The 13,451-nt window shown below is 51.0% G+C and overlaps 1 protein-coding gene across 1 annotated transcript; it reads right to left on the bottom strand.

The window, feature by feature from the left end:
* Window positions 1-4,627: 4,627 nt before the first annotated feature.
* HSP90AA1 (heat shock protein 90 alpha family class A member 1) lies at window positions 4,628-9,612 on the bottom strand. The gene is made up of 11 exons (XM_020913445.2): window positions 9,479-9,612; window positions 8,859-9,020; window positions 8,402-8,768; window positions 7,965-8,098; window positions 7,351-7,671; window positions 7,026-7,191; window positions 6,681-6,871; window positions 6,429-6,576; window positions 6,046-6,314; window positions 5,432-5,765; window positions 4,628-5,128 (listed from the first exon to the last, which is right to left on the bottom strand). Exons 2-11 carry the CDS (start codon window positions 9,018-9,020, stop codon window positions 5,019-5,021), a joined length of 2,202 nt encoding a protein of 733 aa, XP_020769104.1. The 5' UTR covers window positions 9,479-9,612; the 3' UTR covers window positions 4,628-5,018.
* Between the last annotated feature and the right edge of the window lie 3,839 nt (window positions 9,613-13,451).

Raw genomic sequence — 13,451 nt, 5'->3', positions numbered from 1 at the left:
GTCTTTCACTCTCTCCTGCAGTTTGCCCAGATTCATGTCCACTGAGTGGGTGATGCTGTCTGACCATCTCATCCTCTGCTGCCCCCTTCTCCTTTTGCCTTCAGTCTTTCCTAGCATCAAGGCCTTTTCCCAAGAGTCCACTCTTTGCATCAAGTGGCCAAAGTACTGGAGCTTCAGCTTCAGCAGCAGTTCTTCCAATGAATATTCATGGTTGATTTCCTTTAGGATCGATAATACTGCTACGAAAATGTGTGCACACATATCCTGAGGACACAGAGGGCTGACTTCACCCTTTTCTTCATACAAGAGACTTGAGCATCCTCAGATTTTGGTGTCCTCGGGGGGTCCTGGAACAAAGGCCCTGTGGGACAGACACCCTGGGAGGACTGTATGTGTTTTTGTGGACATATGTTTTCATTTCTCCTAGGTACATACCTAGGAGTGAAATTGCTGGATCACATGGTAATTCTATGTTTAACTTTTCCAGGAACTACCAGACTGTTTTCCAAAATGGCACGACTTTACATTCCCATCATTAGTGTGTGAGGGACACTGTGTGTCCTTGTCAACACTTACTCGTCTCTCTCCACTTCTGCATGCACTTTAGAAATCTGCAAAAGTTGGAGAAGGAAATGGCAATCCACTCCAGTGTTCTTGCCTGGGAAAGTCCATGGACAGAGGAGCCTGGCAGGCTGCATTCCATGGGGTTACATGACTGAGCATGTGTGAGATGGGTTGGTAGCAGTAAACTGGTAGAACTAAAAAAAAAAAAAAAAATAGATAACTAATAAAGACCTGTATAGCACAGGAAATTCAGTCCTCTGTAATAGCCTATAAGAGAAGAGGATTCCAAAGTGTTTGTATGTATAACTGATTCAGTTTACTGTATATCTGAAACTAACATTGTAAATCAACTATACCCCAATAAAATTTTTTTAATGGTAAAAAAAAGAAATCTACAAAAGAAAAGTTGACAAAGAAACTAGAAACTATAAGTTAAAGTGTTTGTAAACTGTGAAGGTCTGAGACTCATTTGTAAACAGATATCTGAGTGCCTACCATGTGCCAAACATGAAGTGTTTTGGATACAGATACTTAACCAAACAAACACGTCTATGTTTGGGAGTCAGGACTGGTCCTATCGGCTCTTCCTAAGCCCCATCACTGAAGGTAGGATCATCAGACCGAGTGTGGGATGGCCAGTGTGGCCGGGCCCTGGGTTTCTCAGGACTGTTTTTCCCACGTGTAGGGTGAGCTGGAACGAGGGTGCACCTGGCACGAAGATGAGACAACTTCACGGAGATGGTGGCGCTGACTCGTCACGCCAAATCCACTCCGTATTCCTGCTATTGAGGTTTCCCTATTCTGAAAAAGCAGCCCCATGGCAGACCACAGCAACCCTCCTCCCATCACCTAAGTGGCTGGACAGTCTCCAACACAGGCCCAAGGCTGATTGTTCAAGGTGCATTCAGTAGGTCTCATCTTCTAGCTTTCTCTCATCACTCAGACGCTCAGGGATCTTTTCTCAAGACCTAACACATCCAGGCTCTCAAGACTTGGTTACACTGGAAAACGCCCCCCACTTCTTTGTATCAGCAGTCACCCTCTTCCTGGAGTACCCGTCCCGCACACACCACCCCCTTGGAGCCGTCCCACGCCCCGTCCACCCTGCCCTGCCAGCTGAGCCCCTCCTCGCTCTGTGCTTCCAACCACAACTGGGGCTCCATGGCCTTTGCCATGGCTGCCTTCCCCAATGATGCATGTTTCTTTATAGTTTTTTGTTCTTTATTTTTGGCTGTGCTGGGTCTTCATTGCTGTGCAGGCTTCTCTCTAGTTGTAGTGACCTGAGGCTACTCTTCATTGCACTGTGTGGCTTTCTCATTGCGGTGGTGTCTCTTGTTGCAGAGCAGGGCCTCTAGGGCACAGGCTCTTCAATAGTCATGGCACACGGGCTTAGCTGCTTCGGGGCATCTTCCCAGATCAGGGTTCGAACCCGTGTCCCCTGCACTGGCAGGGGTATTCTTTACTACTGGACCACCAGGGAAATCCCCTGGTGATGCATCTTTCATCTGTGTGTTGGGCTGGTCCTTTGCTGGTGTTCAATGAAACCATGAGGAATCTATGCCTGATAGCAACTAGTGAATTCAGAGGACTGACAGCAAGGCCACGGCAGTCTAGGGAAAATTCTAGAAGGGCGAGGCCTGGGTTGGGGCTTGCAGCAGGTTACACTGCATAAAGTATGGGGGGACCTGAGCCTGAGCAAGGTGACCGCCTGAGTAGTGAGCCCCAGTTAAACACCAGGCACCTGCTACCTGGAAAACACCAGAACAGGCTCCTGAGTATTTATATTAGCTGATTTATAAGTGAAGTAATGAGGTGCAGGACTTGCTCAAACTCACTTCTGAATCCCTATAGACTGCTTTCTATCGCTTTGCTTTTTTTTCATTTGCTGTTTATGTACAAAACACGGTTAAAAGTCACCCATTTTGTGTATTTTAAGCTGGAATTTTAATAAGACACAGCTGTGCAGCTGTCACTAGTTTTGGGGCACAAGTTCCCTCCTGGACCCCCTGCAGTCAAGTCCCCACTGGGGTTCCTGCTTTCCATCATCATAGTTGTACCTTTTCTAAAATTCTATGAAATATCACACAGGAGGTAGTGTTTTTTCTGTCTGGCTTCTTTCACTTTTCTCAGTTTACCTTGGTCTCTTAATTTCTGCTTTCCAGCTCTCAGATGCAGGGTCTTGCGTAACTTCTTGTACAATTTATTCCTATTTAGTATGCTATTACAATTTGTTGTTTTTGTTTTCTATTACCGATTTTAAAATGCTGGTAGACATTTTATAACACTGATGACTATTTTTCCTGCTAACAAAATTTAAATTGTATTTCATATATTGATCTCCCATCTTGGGACTTTGCTCTGTTGATGAATCCTTGTGCCGGTTTTGTAGATTTCTCACAACCACATAATCCCTGAGTAAGAGAAGTCTTTTACACTCTGGGAAACTATCTGCCTGTCAGTGCAGGAGAAGCAGGTTCAACGCCTGCTTAGAAAAGATCCCCTGGAGAAGAAAATGGCACTCCACTCCAGTCCTTTTGCCCATGGACAGAGGAGCCTGGCAGGCTACAGTCCACTGGGGGTCGCAGTTAGCACCTGAACACATACCAATCAATCTTTGCTTTCCAGCGCTCTCTACACTCATCAGGGTGGGACTAGTTGCGGAAGTATGAAGAACTGGACTTGGCAGTAGTAGGCTGGGGACCCCCTGACAATTGGAGGTCACCGCCAGCCTGGTGGTGTCCTTACCTCATCTTCTCACCCCCGGGGGTGGGCACCTGTGGTCTCCGTGGTCTACCTCCGGTACAAGGCTTGCTAGCGGGCAGTTCAAATTACACACCTGCCATAAACACTTTGCATAACTCAGGGGGGAAATGCTCTGTGCACATTTTTTTTTTTGCCACTGGAGACCATCTATAGAGGATCTAATACTTTTAATTTGAATGGAATTCTTAGTCTCCTTACTAGAGGTGGGAAATAAGAAAAACCTCCTTTTTGCCCTTCAATTACTAATTCCTCAACAGCAGGGCCGCTGGCACCAGACCAGCTGAGCCACAAGGGAAGCCCAAGAATGCGAATGGGTAGCCTCTCTTCTCCAGCAGACATTCCCAACCCAGGAATCGAACCAGGCTCTCCTGCACTGCAAGCAGATTCTTTACTGTCAGGGAAGTCCTCCTTAGACTAACAGGAGTTAAACACTTCTGCTGCATTAGATTAAGGACTAAAGATTATTGCTTACCAGGCACTTACTACCCACCAGTGCACTATCCATGACAGATCTTCCCGTCTATGGAGTCTCCAGGCCTCTCTCAGGCTTTAGGTCCAAATCCTGGGTAGACCTCCCACCAACTACCCTAATGCTCACGCCTGCCCGCTCCAACTGCTGTGTGCCGCTTATGGCTTTCGGTAGCCTCCTGGACACACCTTTCCTGAGGTTCAATAAAGAACCAGAGAACAAGCAGCAGAGATGGTTTCATGTGGGAAGGTGTTCAACAGGTGTGGTTCGTAAGGGCAAGGCAGTAAAAAGGGCTGTATTTATATTGCACATCCTGCTTCACCAATACCATCAAAGGAGAGACTATTCTCCTGTCTTTTAAGGATAGAGGCTCACCCCACACGCGTGGCCTGAGCACCCTGAGGTCACAGCAGTAAGGCTCTAGGGCCTCCACCGCAGCCACCTGATTCCTTGCCTCTCCCAGGCCAAGAGGTGCACACCTCATGTTTTACTTTCTGGGACCACCCCCACAAGGTAAGACATTACACATAGTTTTTTTAAGTCATCTGTATTTGTTACAACTTTTTAAAGCAGAATGTGACTTGAGCACTACATTTCCATTCACAAAACTTGCTCCAAGTTACTTTTCCAGCGGCTTTACAACATGCCTGAGCAGGCTTATAAGTTTGCTACTCTAAACAATATTTTTCTTTGGAAAACAAGCCCTATGTATGGACAGCGACTCCAATCAAGTTGGTTCAGCTTAACACACTAACTTCTAGAGGCCTGGCACATGCAGTCATAACTACAGGGGATGGAAGTTTTAAAAAGTATATCCCAGAAGATGAAAACTTGCTTTAACAAGTGTTTCTTTTAAACATCACGGTATATACTTCAGAACACTTCAGTGACAGAAAATTTTGGTCTACTAAAGAATCCGCTTGATAGCTAAACACTTCAGACCACAAAGTTAACACAGGTTACATACACACCTTACAACAAACGTAACTACTTCCATCTGTTAAAATAAGCCAACATGAAACTAGGAAAAAACTAGCTCTGCTTTAGTGCTAAAAGTATCACAGTATCACACTTAGTATAAAGGAATCTTATCCTCCCCTCATGTAGTTACCATGCCAAACGATTTTTAAATGTTAACAAAAATAAAGAAATACTTGAAGACATATTAGAGGGAATGGAGACAGAGTGCTGAACACACAGCAAAGTGATGCTCAGGCAGCGCTTAGTCTACTTCTTCCATGCGGGACGTGTCATCATCTCCTTCCAGGGGAGGCATTTCCTCAGTGACAGCAGCACTGCTGTCATCAGCAGTGGGGTCATCCTCATCAATACCTTTAAAGAAATAAAACATCGATTAGGTTTCTTAAAGCCACATAATTGGTCCAACACTGCAGGTTCATACCCACTGGCAAGGCCGAGTGAATTACATGGTACATGAAGTGGTTTCATTTTTCATCCCTTACAACCAGAAGGCTTATTTACTCCCTTGTAACTCATGTGACTTCAGTGTTACCCAAATGGAAAGAGCGCGCCCACTTGTTGAAACTGCTCAAAGTTCACCCTTTTCAACAGCCATGTGTTTTGGTTTTTCTCTCCAAAGGTACTCGGTACTCATGGTACTTGCACAAGGCTTACCGAGACCAAGCTTGATCATCCTGTAGATCCTGTTGGCGTGTGTCTGGGGATCCTCCAGACTGAAGCCAGAAGACAGAAGAGCGGTTTCGTACAGCAGGATGACCAGATCCTTCACAGACTTGTCATTCTTGTCAGCCTCTGCCTTTTGCCTCAAGGTCTCGATGATGGAATGGTCAGGGTTGATCTCCAGGTGCTTCTTGGCTGCCATGTAACCCATCGTTGAGTTGTCTCTCAGAGCTTGAGCCTTCATGATCCGTTCCATGTTTGCTGTCCAGCCGTATGTGCTTGTAACAATGCAGCATGGGGATGTCACCAACCGGTTAGACACAACCACCTTTCATCAAAAAAAAAAAAAATATATACATATATAGTGATAACTGGGCATAAAGAGTTCCCATTCTCAGTACTTGTTACCAGGTTTAATATTTAAGCAACTTGAGTATTAATGAATCAAATACTATCTGCAAGTATAGATATCCGAAGCTTTAAGTTCCTTTACATTCTAATGTCTTTATAAAGATCTTAAAGGACTGTGTATACGTGACTTGTTCAAAAGACACCTAACACCCCTAAGAAGGGTCAGTAACCAGGAAATAAAGACTATATTCACACACCTTTTCAACTTTCTTCTCCAAAATGTCCTTCATGATTTTGCAAAGGTTTTCGAACTTTGTCTTTTTCTCTTCTTGCTTCTTCTTCTCCTCCTCATCTTCCGGCAGCTCCAGGCCCTCCTTGGTGACCGACACCAAGGTCTTCCCCTCGAACTCCTTCAGCTGCTGCACACAGTACTCGTCAATAGGTTCGATCATGTAGATCACCTCCAAGCCGTGCTTCCGGAGACGCTCCACGAAGGCCGAGTTGGCTACCTGGTCCTTCGTCTCACCTAAGAAACGAGAAGTTTTACGTGTAACACCATCTGGGTAGAAAACACATGCAACTGTTCCTACGAGATGACAAAAACAAACATCAACTATCACATTTATTGCCTTTATATTACCTGTGATGTAATAGATGTGTTTCTGGTTTTCCTTCATTCTTGTGCAATAGTCCTTGAGAGAAACCATCTCATCACCAGAAGCAGAAGTATAGTATCTCAACAGCTCTGAAAGCTTCTTCCGATTCTGAGAATCTTCATGTATTCCAAGCTGAAAGATAGTGTTAGCTTTAGTAGACTTTCTCTGTGTTCAATTATTTCAAATGAAAAACGTCTGACTAATACTCCTAATAGTCAAATGAGTTTCTAACCAACCTTAATATTTTTAGAGAACTGCTCATAAAACTTCTTGTAGTTCTCTTTATCTTCCGCCAGTTCAGTGAAGAGTTCCAAGCACTTTTTGACCAAATTCTTCCTGATAACTTTCAAAATTTTGCTTTGTTGCAACATCTCACGGGAAATGTTCAGAGGGAGATCCTCAGAGTCCACCACACCTCTAATGAAATCTGAAAAACAGACCAAATGCAGTCACTCCAAAAACTGACAATTTGTGAAGTCAAAAAACCAAAGACGAATGATCTCCCCCCATGTTTAGTTTAAAAACCAGGAGCTGACAGGATGAATCTCTGACCAGTAGCAGTGACATTCAACTATACTTACTCAGGTATTCAGGGATTAGCTCCTCACAGTTATCCATGATGAAAACTCTGCGAACATACAACTTAATGTTGTTCTTCTTCTTTCTGTTTTCAAACAGATCAAAAGGAGCTCGTCTTGGGACAAAAAGAAGTGCTCTGAATTCCAACTGTCCTTCAACTGAAAAATGCTATAATAAAACAATCAAGATTAATAAAAGGAGAACAACTTGCACCAACAAAAAGCACCACATGTAACACTTCGGGTTACCGAACACTGACTCTAGGCAAAGCATGGGGCATCAGGGAACATTAAGGATGATGGTTCCACGCACTTAGCAGTCACTCACCTTGACCGCCAAGTGATCCTCCCAATCGTTGGTCAGGCTCTTGTAGAACTCTCCGTACTCCTCGTTAGTGATGTCATCAGGGTTTCTGGTCCAGATAGGCTTTGTCTTGTTCAGCTCTTCTTGATCGATGTACTTCTCCTTGATCTTCTTCTTCTTCTTCTTGTCCCCGTCCTTCTTCTCTTCCTCCTCCTCATCTGAGCCAACGTCTTCTATCTCAGGCTTGTCATCAGACTCCTTTTCTTCTTTCTCCTTCTCTTCCTCTTTGTCTTCCTTCTCTTCTGCCTCATCATCACTAACTTCTTTATCACGTTCCTTCTCCACCTTCAAAGGCGAACAAATCATGTCACCTCTCCATCACAAAACTTAAAAAAGCTAAAGATTGCAGCACTTACACCAACGCCACCTGAGAAACAGTAGTAGCCAGGAAGCTACTCATCAATTTCTGAAGGATCTGAACAGCCCTGGGAACCTTGACCAAGAGTCGACAGAGTTCTACCTATCAACCCAGGAAACTAGTGCAAGTTTGGATCTCTTATGAAAAGCTTTAAGAACTAACAGGATTTCAGTTCAGTCACTGTAGTAACCTATATACGTTAAGATATATGGAAACTCACAAAAAGAGTGATGGGATAGCCAATGAACTGAGAATGCTTCTTCACAATCTCCTTTATTCTCCGTTCCTCCAGGTACTCAGTCTGGTCTTCTTTCAGATGCAGAATAACCTTTGTTCCACGCCCCATAGGTTCTCCTGAAAAAGAAGTCCAGAGATCGAGACCAATTTCAATCACAATGGCCTGATCAAGGCAAGAAAAATACTATTTCGCTCTCCGGGCAGTTATTTGGGAAGTTTACGAAGCAGAAGCTTGCGGTTACTACAACTGGAAAGAGTACAAGGGCAGTTAGCGGCCTTGCCCAAGATAAACCACCACAAGTGCATGCTATCACCCTCCAGGGAAACAGGTTTTTTTTTTTTAAAAAAACTACACACAAACTTCAGTGCTTCTTTGGGGTTCCAGCGCCTACAGCACGCAGCCTGTTCTCGGGCGCCTACCTGTGTCAGTCCTCACTGTGAAGGACCCTCCTGCAGAAGACTCCCAGGCGTACTGCTCGTCATCGTTATGTTTGGTGATAACGGTCACTTTCTCAGCCACCAAATAGGCTGAATAAAACCCGACACCAAACTGGCCAATCATGGAGATATCAGCGCCAGCCTGCAAAGCCTCCATGAACGCTTTGGTCCCGGACTTGGCGATGGTGCCCAGGTTATTAATCAAATCGGCCTTGGTCATCCCAATGCCGGTGTCCACGATGGTGAGGGTTCGGTCTTGCTTGTTTGGTATGAGATTAATGTGCAGCTCTTTCCCGGAGTCTAACTTACTGGGATCGGTCAAACTCTCATACCTGATCTTGTCCAGAGCCTATTTAAAAAAAGACACGTGATGACGCACAACATCCCCCGTAAAACCGTGCCCTTTGACACAAACACCCCACTACGCACTGAGACTTACGTCGGACGAGTTTGAAATCAGCTCCCTCAGGAAAATCTCCTTATTCGAGTAGAAAGTGTTGATGATCAGTGACATCAACTGGGCAATTTCCGCCTGGAAGGCGAACGTCTCCACTTCCTCCTCCTCCATCGGCTGATCCTGAGCCTGGGTCTCCTCGGGCATCTGCGGGGGAACGCGGAGCCCGTGAGGCCGCCGGCCGGACCCCCTCCCCGCCGTGTCTCGCTCCCGCTACCGAGCCCGGGGCGCGCGGGAGGCGCCGGCTGACAAAGGATGACCTCATTCCGGGGGCCGGGCGCCGCCGCCGCCGCCGCCGCCGCAGCCCACGCTGGCCGCAAGGCCGCCGCTCCGCCCGGGCGCCCCCGCCCGCGACCCGGGGACCCCGCTCCGGGGCCGCAGACCCCGGCCCTCGCCGTCCAGCACGACCCCCGAAGGCCCCGGGCCTACTCGCTCCCGATGGCAAGGGGGGGGGAGGGGACAGGAGGCCGCCGCAGGCCGAAGGCCTGCCGGGTTAACCACGGCCGCCCCGGGCCTGCCGACCTCAGGGGGTCCCGGGGGCTGCCCTCACCGTCGCCCACCCGTCCCCGGACCCCCGCGTGCCCCCAACAAGCGCCTCCCCTCACCTTGGCTGAAGGACTAGCACTGGCTCCGCAGCGACGCAGCACAGGGACGCAGAGGCAACTGGCGCGCCGCCCCCGCGCCGCCCTTATATAGAGGCGGGCCCGCCCAGCGCGCGGCGCCTTTTCCAGAAGCCTCCCGAACCTTCCGGAAGAACCCTCCCCAACCGCCGGCGCGGCCGCGCGCCTGCGCCTGCGCACTGGAGGCCGTACGCCCCCCTCCTCGGGGCCGCGCCGCGCGCTCCCACCACTCAAGGCGCCTGCGTGCCAAGCGCGCCCACCCCCGCCGCAGTGCGCCTGCGCGGCCCGGAGCGTTCGGGCGGGCCTGGCGCCTTCCGGGGCTACCGTTCCCGGCGCTACCTGCCCGCGCGCGCGGTGTTCTGCGCCCCGCCGGCCTCCCGCCCCGGGCCCGCCACCCTCGCTCGGCTCGCGTCGGCCTAACGCTCCCCCCACCCCAACCTCTGTCAAGGCTCCGGGGGCTGATTGCCCGTGCCTGCGGCTCTGGGAAGTCCAAAAAAGTAAACTCTCGGTGCTTAAACCGTGTCTCCAGATAGTGTGCGCTCCAGATCCCCTGAGCATCAGGACTCCCCGACTGCGGGCCTGGGGCCAGGTTTTGAGCCTTGAGGCCGGGTTTAGGGGATCAGAGCCGGGGTGAGGGGCCCAGTCCCGTGTCCCATGTATATGCTCGGGACACTGATCGCAGGCTCAGGCCCATGGTTAGGGGTTTGGGGGTCCCGGCAGCGATTACGGGGTCCAGGGCGCATCTCTTTGCCAGGGGCAGCGGTTACGGGTTCAGGGTACAAGGAATTAGGGCAACAAGTGCCTGTCAGAGCCTCGTTAACGCGGAGGCTCAGAGCCCCAGCCTGACTGTGGGGTGCAGCGGTCTATGAGCGAGGGGTGACCAGCGTATGTGCAGGGGGAGCAGAGGGGAGCTCCAGAGCCTCATGGGTCCGTTTGGCTGGTTCTGAACCAGAGGTGGGCCCTGGAACAAAGTGCCATTCCCCCGCCCCAACGCAGGCCGCTACTCCAACATGTGGGCTCTTCCTGTCCTTAGGCTCGATTGTGCCCGAGGTGGGGGAAGAGTTGAAAGGGACACAGTCCCGAATTCTCCCAGCATTTGCTTAGTTCTTTGGGCATTTGTACCTACTTTGTGCTGTGCTTAGTCGCTCAGTCGTGTCTGGCTCTGTGACTGTAGCCGGCCAGGCTCCTCTGTCCATGGGGATTCTCCAGGGAAGAATACTGGGGTAGGTTGCCATGCCCTCCTCCAGGGCATCTTCCTGACCCCAGGGATAGAACCCAGGCCTCCTGCATTGCAAGAGGATTCTTTGCCGTGTCTGAGCCGGTGGCTTCCCTGTTAGCTACTTTGGGTTTGTTTCAAAACCGCATCTTTCAATGCACTGCAGGCCCTAGTCTGGAATTCTGGGACTTGGTGACCATGCATGCTGACCCAGCCCACGCACGCATCCTGATTTTGTTAAAAGGCCCATCTCTTTTTCTTCCATGTAATTTGAGATATCCGTGTGATGGACAGCTCTGCGGTAAAGAATCTGCCTGCAATGCAGGAGACCTGGGTTCCATCCCTGGGTTGGGAAGATGCCCTGGAGGAGGGCATGGCAACCCACTCCAATGTTCTTGCTTGGAGAATCCCACGGACAGAGGAACCTGGCGGGCTACACAGCCCAAGGGGTTGCAGAGTCGAACACGACTGAGTACATATCTGGCACACATGAAGTATATAATTCATGGTATGGGTAATTAACTTGCTTTAAAAGAGAATTTCTAAGTGGGAATTCTAAAAGTGTTTAGTGTCAGATCACCATTGTAGGAATCTTGGCGGTTGCCGGGGGTGGGTGGGTAGGATCTTGGGTCTTCAGCCCGGTCAATAACGGGGGTGGGGTGGGGTGGGGTGGGGTGGGGGGCGTTTGCGGTTCAGGAAGCTGAGGCTTCCCGAGCAGTACACCCCTGCCCCGCCCAGGCCTCTCGGGGTTCCCATCCCCTTCCTCTGGTCTTTGTCTCCAGTGCCTCATACCACTGCACCCCACCCCCCACCCCCCACTCTTGGGAACAATCTGGAAGCTCTTTACGATGTAAACAAACTTGACTGACAGTCCCTCCACTTCCTAGTCTCCAGAGAAACCCAGCTTTTCCAGGAACAGGGTTCTCACACTGGGGCTTGAGCCCCACTTTGGGAGGCGCGGGGCGTCCTGAGCCCCCTTAAAACGAGGAGAACAGACCGGAAACCACCAGCCACGTGGTGAGGGTGGGTGAGGGTGGTTAGCGTCCGCCGAGGGAAAGAGTAAAAAGTGTTTCTGACCCCAGAAGGGGTGGCAGCTCCCGGGCAGGCGGCCCGGGTTTTCCCGGCGGCCTGGGCTGGGGGCGGGGCGGGGAGGGAGGGGAGGACAAGCGGAGCGGCCGGGGTGGTGGCGCCGAAGTTTCCCGGTCGCCACCGTCGGCGGGCGTCCCTCCGGCGGCCCGGCCCACTTCCTTCTTTCTGCCCGGTTTCTGCCGTGGCCCGGGAAGTTTAAGAGTTGGCGTAGACGAGCCGTTCAGCGCCTCGGCGGTGAGATCCCCGGTGTCCGGGCCCTCGTCTCCTCTCCTCCAGCGGCCACTTGTGGACCCGGCGTTCCCCGCAAGCTCCAGCCTTAACCCCCTTCCAAACTCCTGCCGCCCGCCCGCCCGCCTGCCGCCCGTGGTCGCCGAGGACAGGACGGTTCGGGCCCGTCCCTCCCGGCTCCAAACCAGTGGCCCGGGCCGGCCGTGGTCCCCTCTCCCCTGCCGCTCCTGCCCCGTCCCCTCTCGGGCGCCAGGGTGCTTCCAGCCTCCAGGCCTGGGTATCGCGCTCACGCCCCCCGCCTCCCCCCCGGGCACCTCGAGTCCGTCCACGTCCCTGCGTCCCCGTCCCCTGCCGGCCGCCGCTCACCCGAGAGACCTCCAGAGCCGCGTGGCTGCCTCGCGCCTCTTTCTGCCCGGGCGTGTCCGGTGTGTGTCCCCCACCCCGTAGCTGGGGCGAGCTGTGAGAACCAGATCTGGCCCGGTCACCCGCTCCCGCACACACGCCCCAGACCCTGTGGGACACCCCATCCCTCCTGGGAGACAGACCACGCCTTCAGGGCGCCGCCGACCCGCCCGGTCCTCGGTTCCCACTGCGCACCCTGCCACGTTCTTCTCTAAACCTCGCTCCGCGAGCTGCCCGCCCGCGCGGGGCTGGGACACAGCCTCCCCTCGACCTGAAACACCGGTGTCTTTCCTAATCAGTGTTCTAGTGCTTCAGCACAGGCATTTCCTTAGGGGCCCCTTCCTGCCCGCGTTCATGCCAGACCCAACCTGTCCCCTGATAGAGATGGGTTCTCAGCGTCTGGGCACCTTCCCTCCTGGCCTGAGCCCCACGGAGCCCTACCCCCGTGGTCTCCACTCACTTCTTCCTTTAATTCCCAGCCTTCTCCCGCTTCCTCCACCATGCTATGTGTAATATATATTCAAGTCCTGCAGACTTAGCTGTTGAGTATTTGTTGAACTCATCCCAAAGTGATCTTGGCTGTCAGAGCAATCTGACCATCTTTCTTCCCCATTTGAAACCTTTCCGTGTCCCTCCCATCAGTAAGCTGAGACACCAGGCCCGGACCCTGGGGGCAGGTGTCCTGGATTCAAATCCCAGCTCTGCCACTGCCTCCCTGGGCACTGGGGCAACTCGTTACTCCCTCTGGGCCTCAGGGTTCAGTGTCTGCAGAATGGGTATATGTCTTCCTCACAGAGCTGTTGTAAGGCCTAACATTAGCTCATTCTGTTTTGGGAAATGGCCCAAGACAGCACTTGGCACCCAGTAACTGCTGTACATGTTTATTAATGTAAATCGATAACTTTCTAATTCCCCTCTTGATTTCTTCTTTGACCCATGGGTGATTTATAAATGTGTTAGTTTCTAAATGTTTGGAGGTTTTTCAGATATTTATTATTGATATCTGATATTTAATTCCACGAT

Source organism: Odocoileus virginianus, chromosome 16 (genome assembly GCF_023699985.2).
Source record: "Odocoileus virginianus isolate 20LAN1187 ecotype Illinois chromosome 16, Ovbor_1.2, whole genome shotgun sequence".
Taxonomy (NCBI): Eukaryota; Metazoa; Chordata; class Mammalia; order Artiodactyla; family Cervidae; genus Odocoileus; species Odocoileus virginianus.
This window is presented reverse-complemented; position numbering and strand designations above follow the sequence as displayed.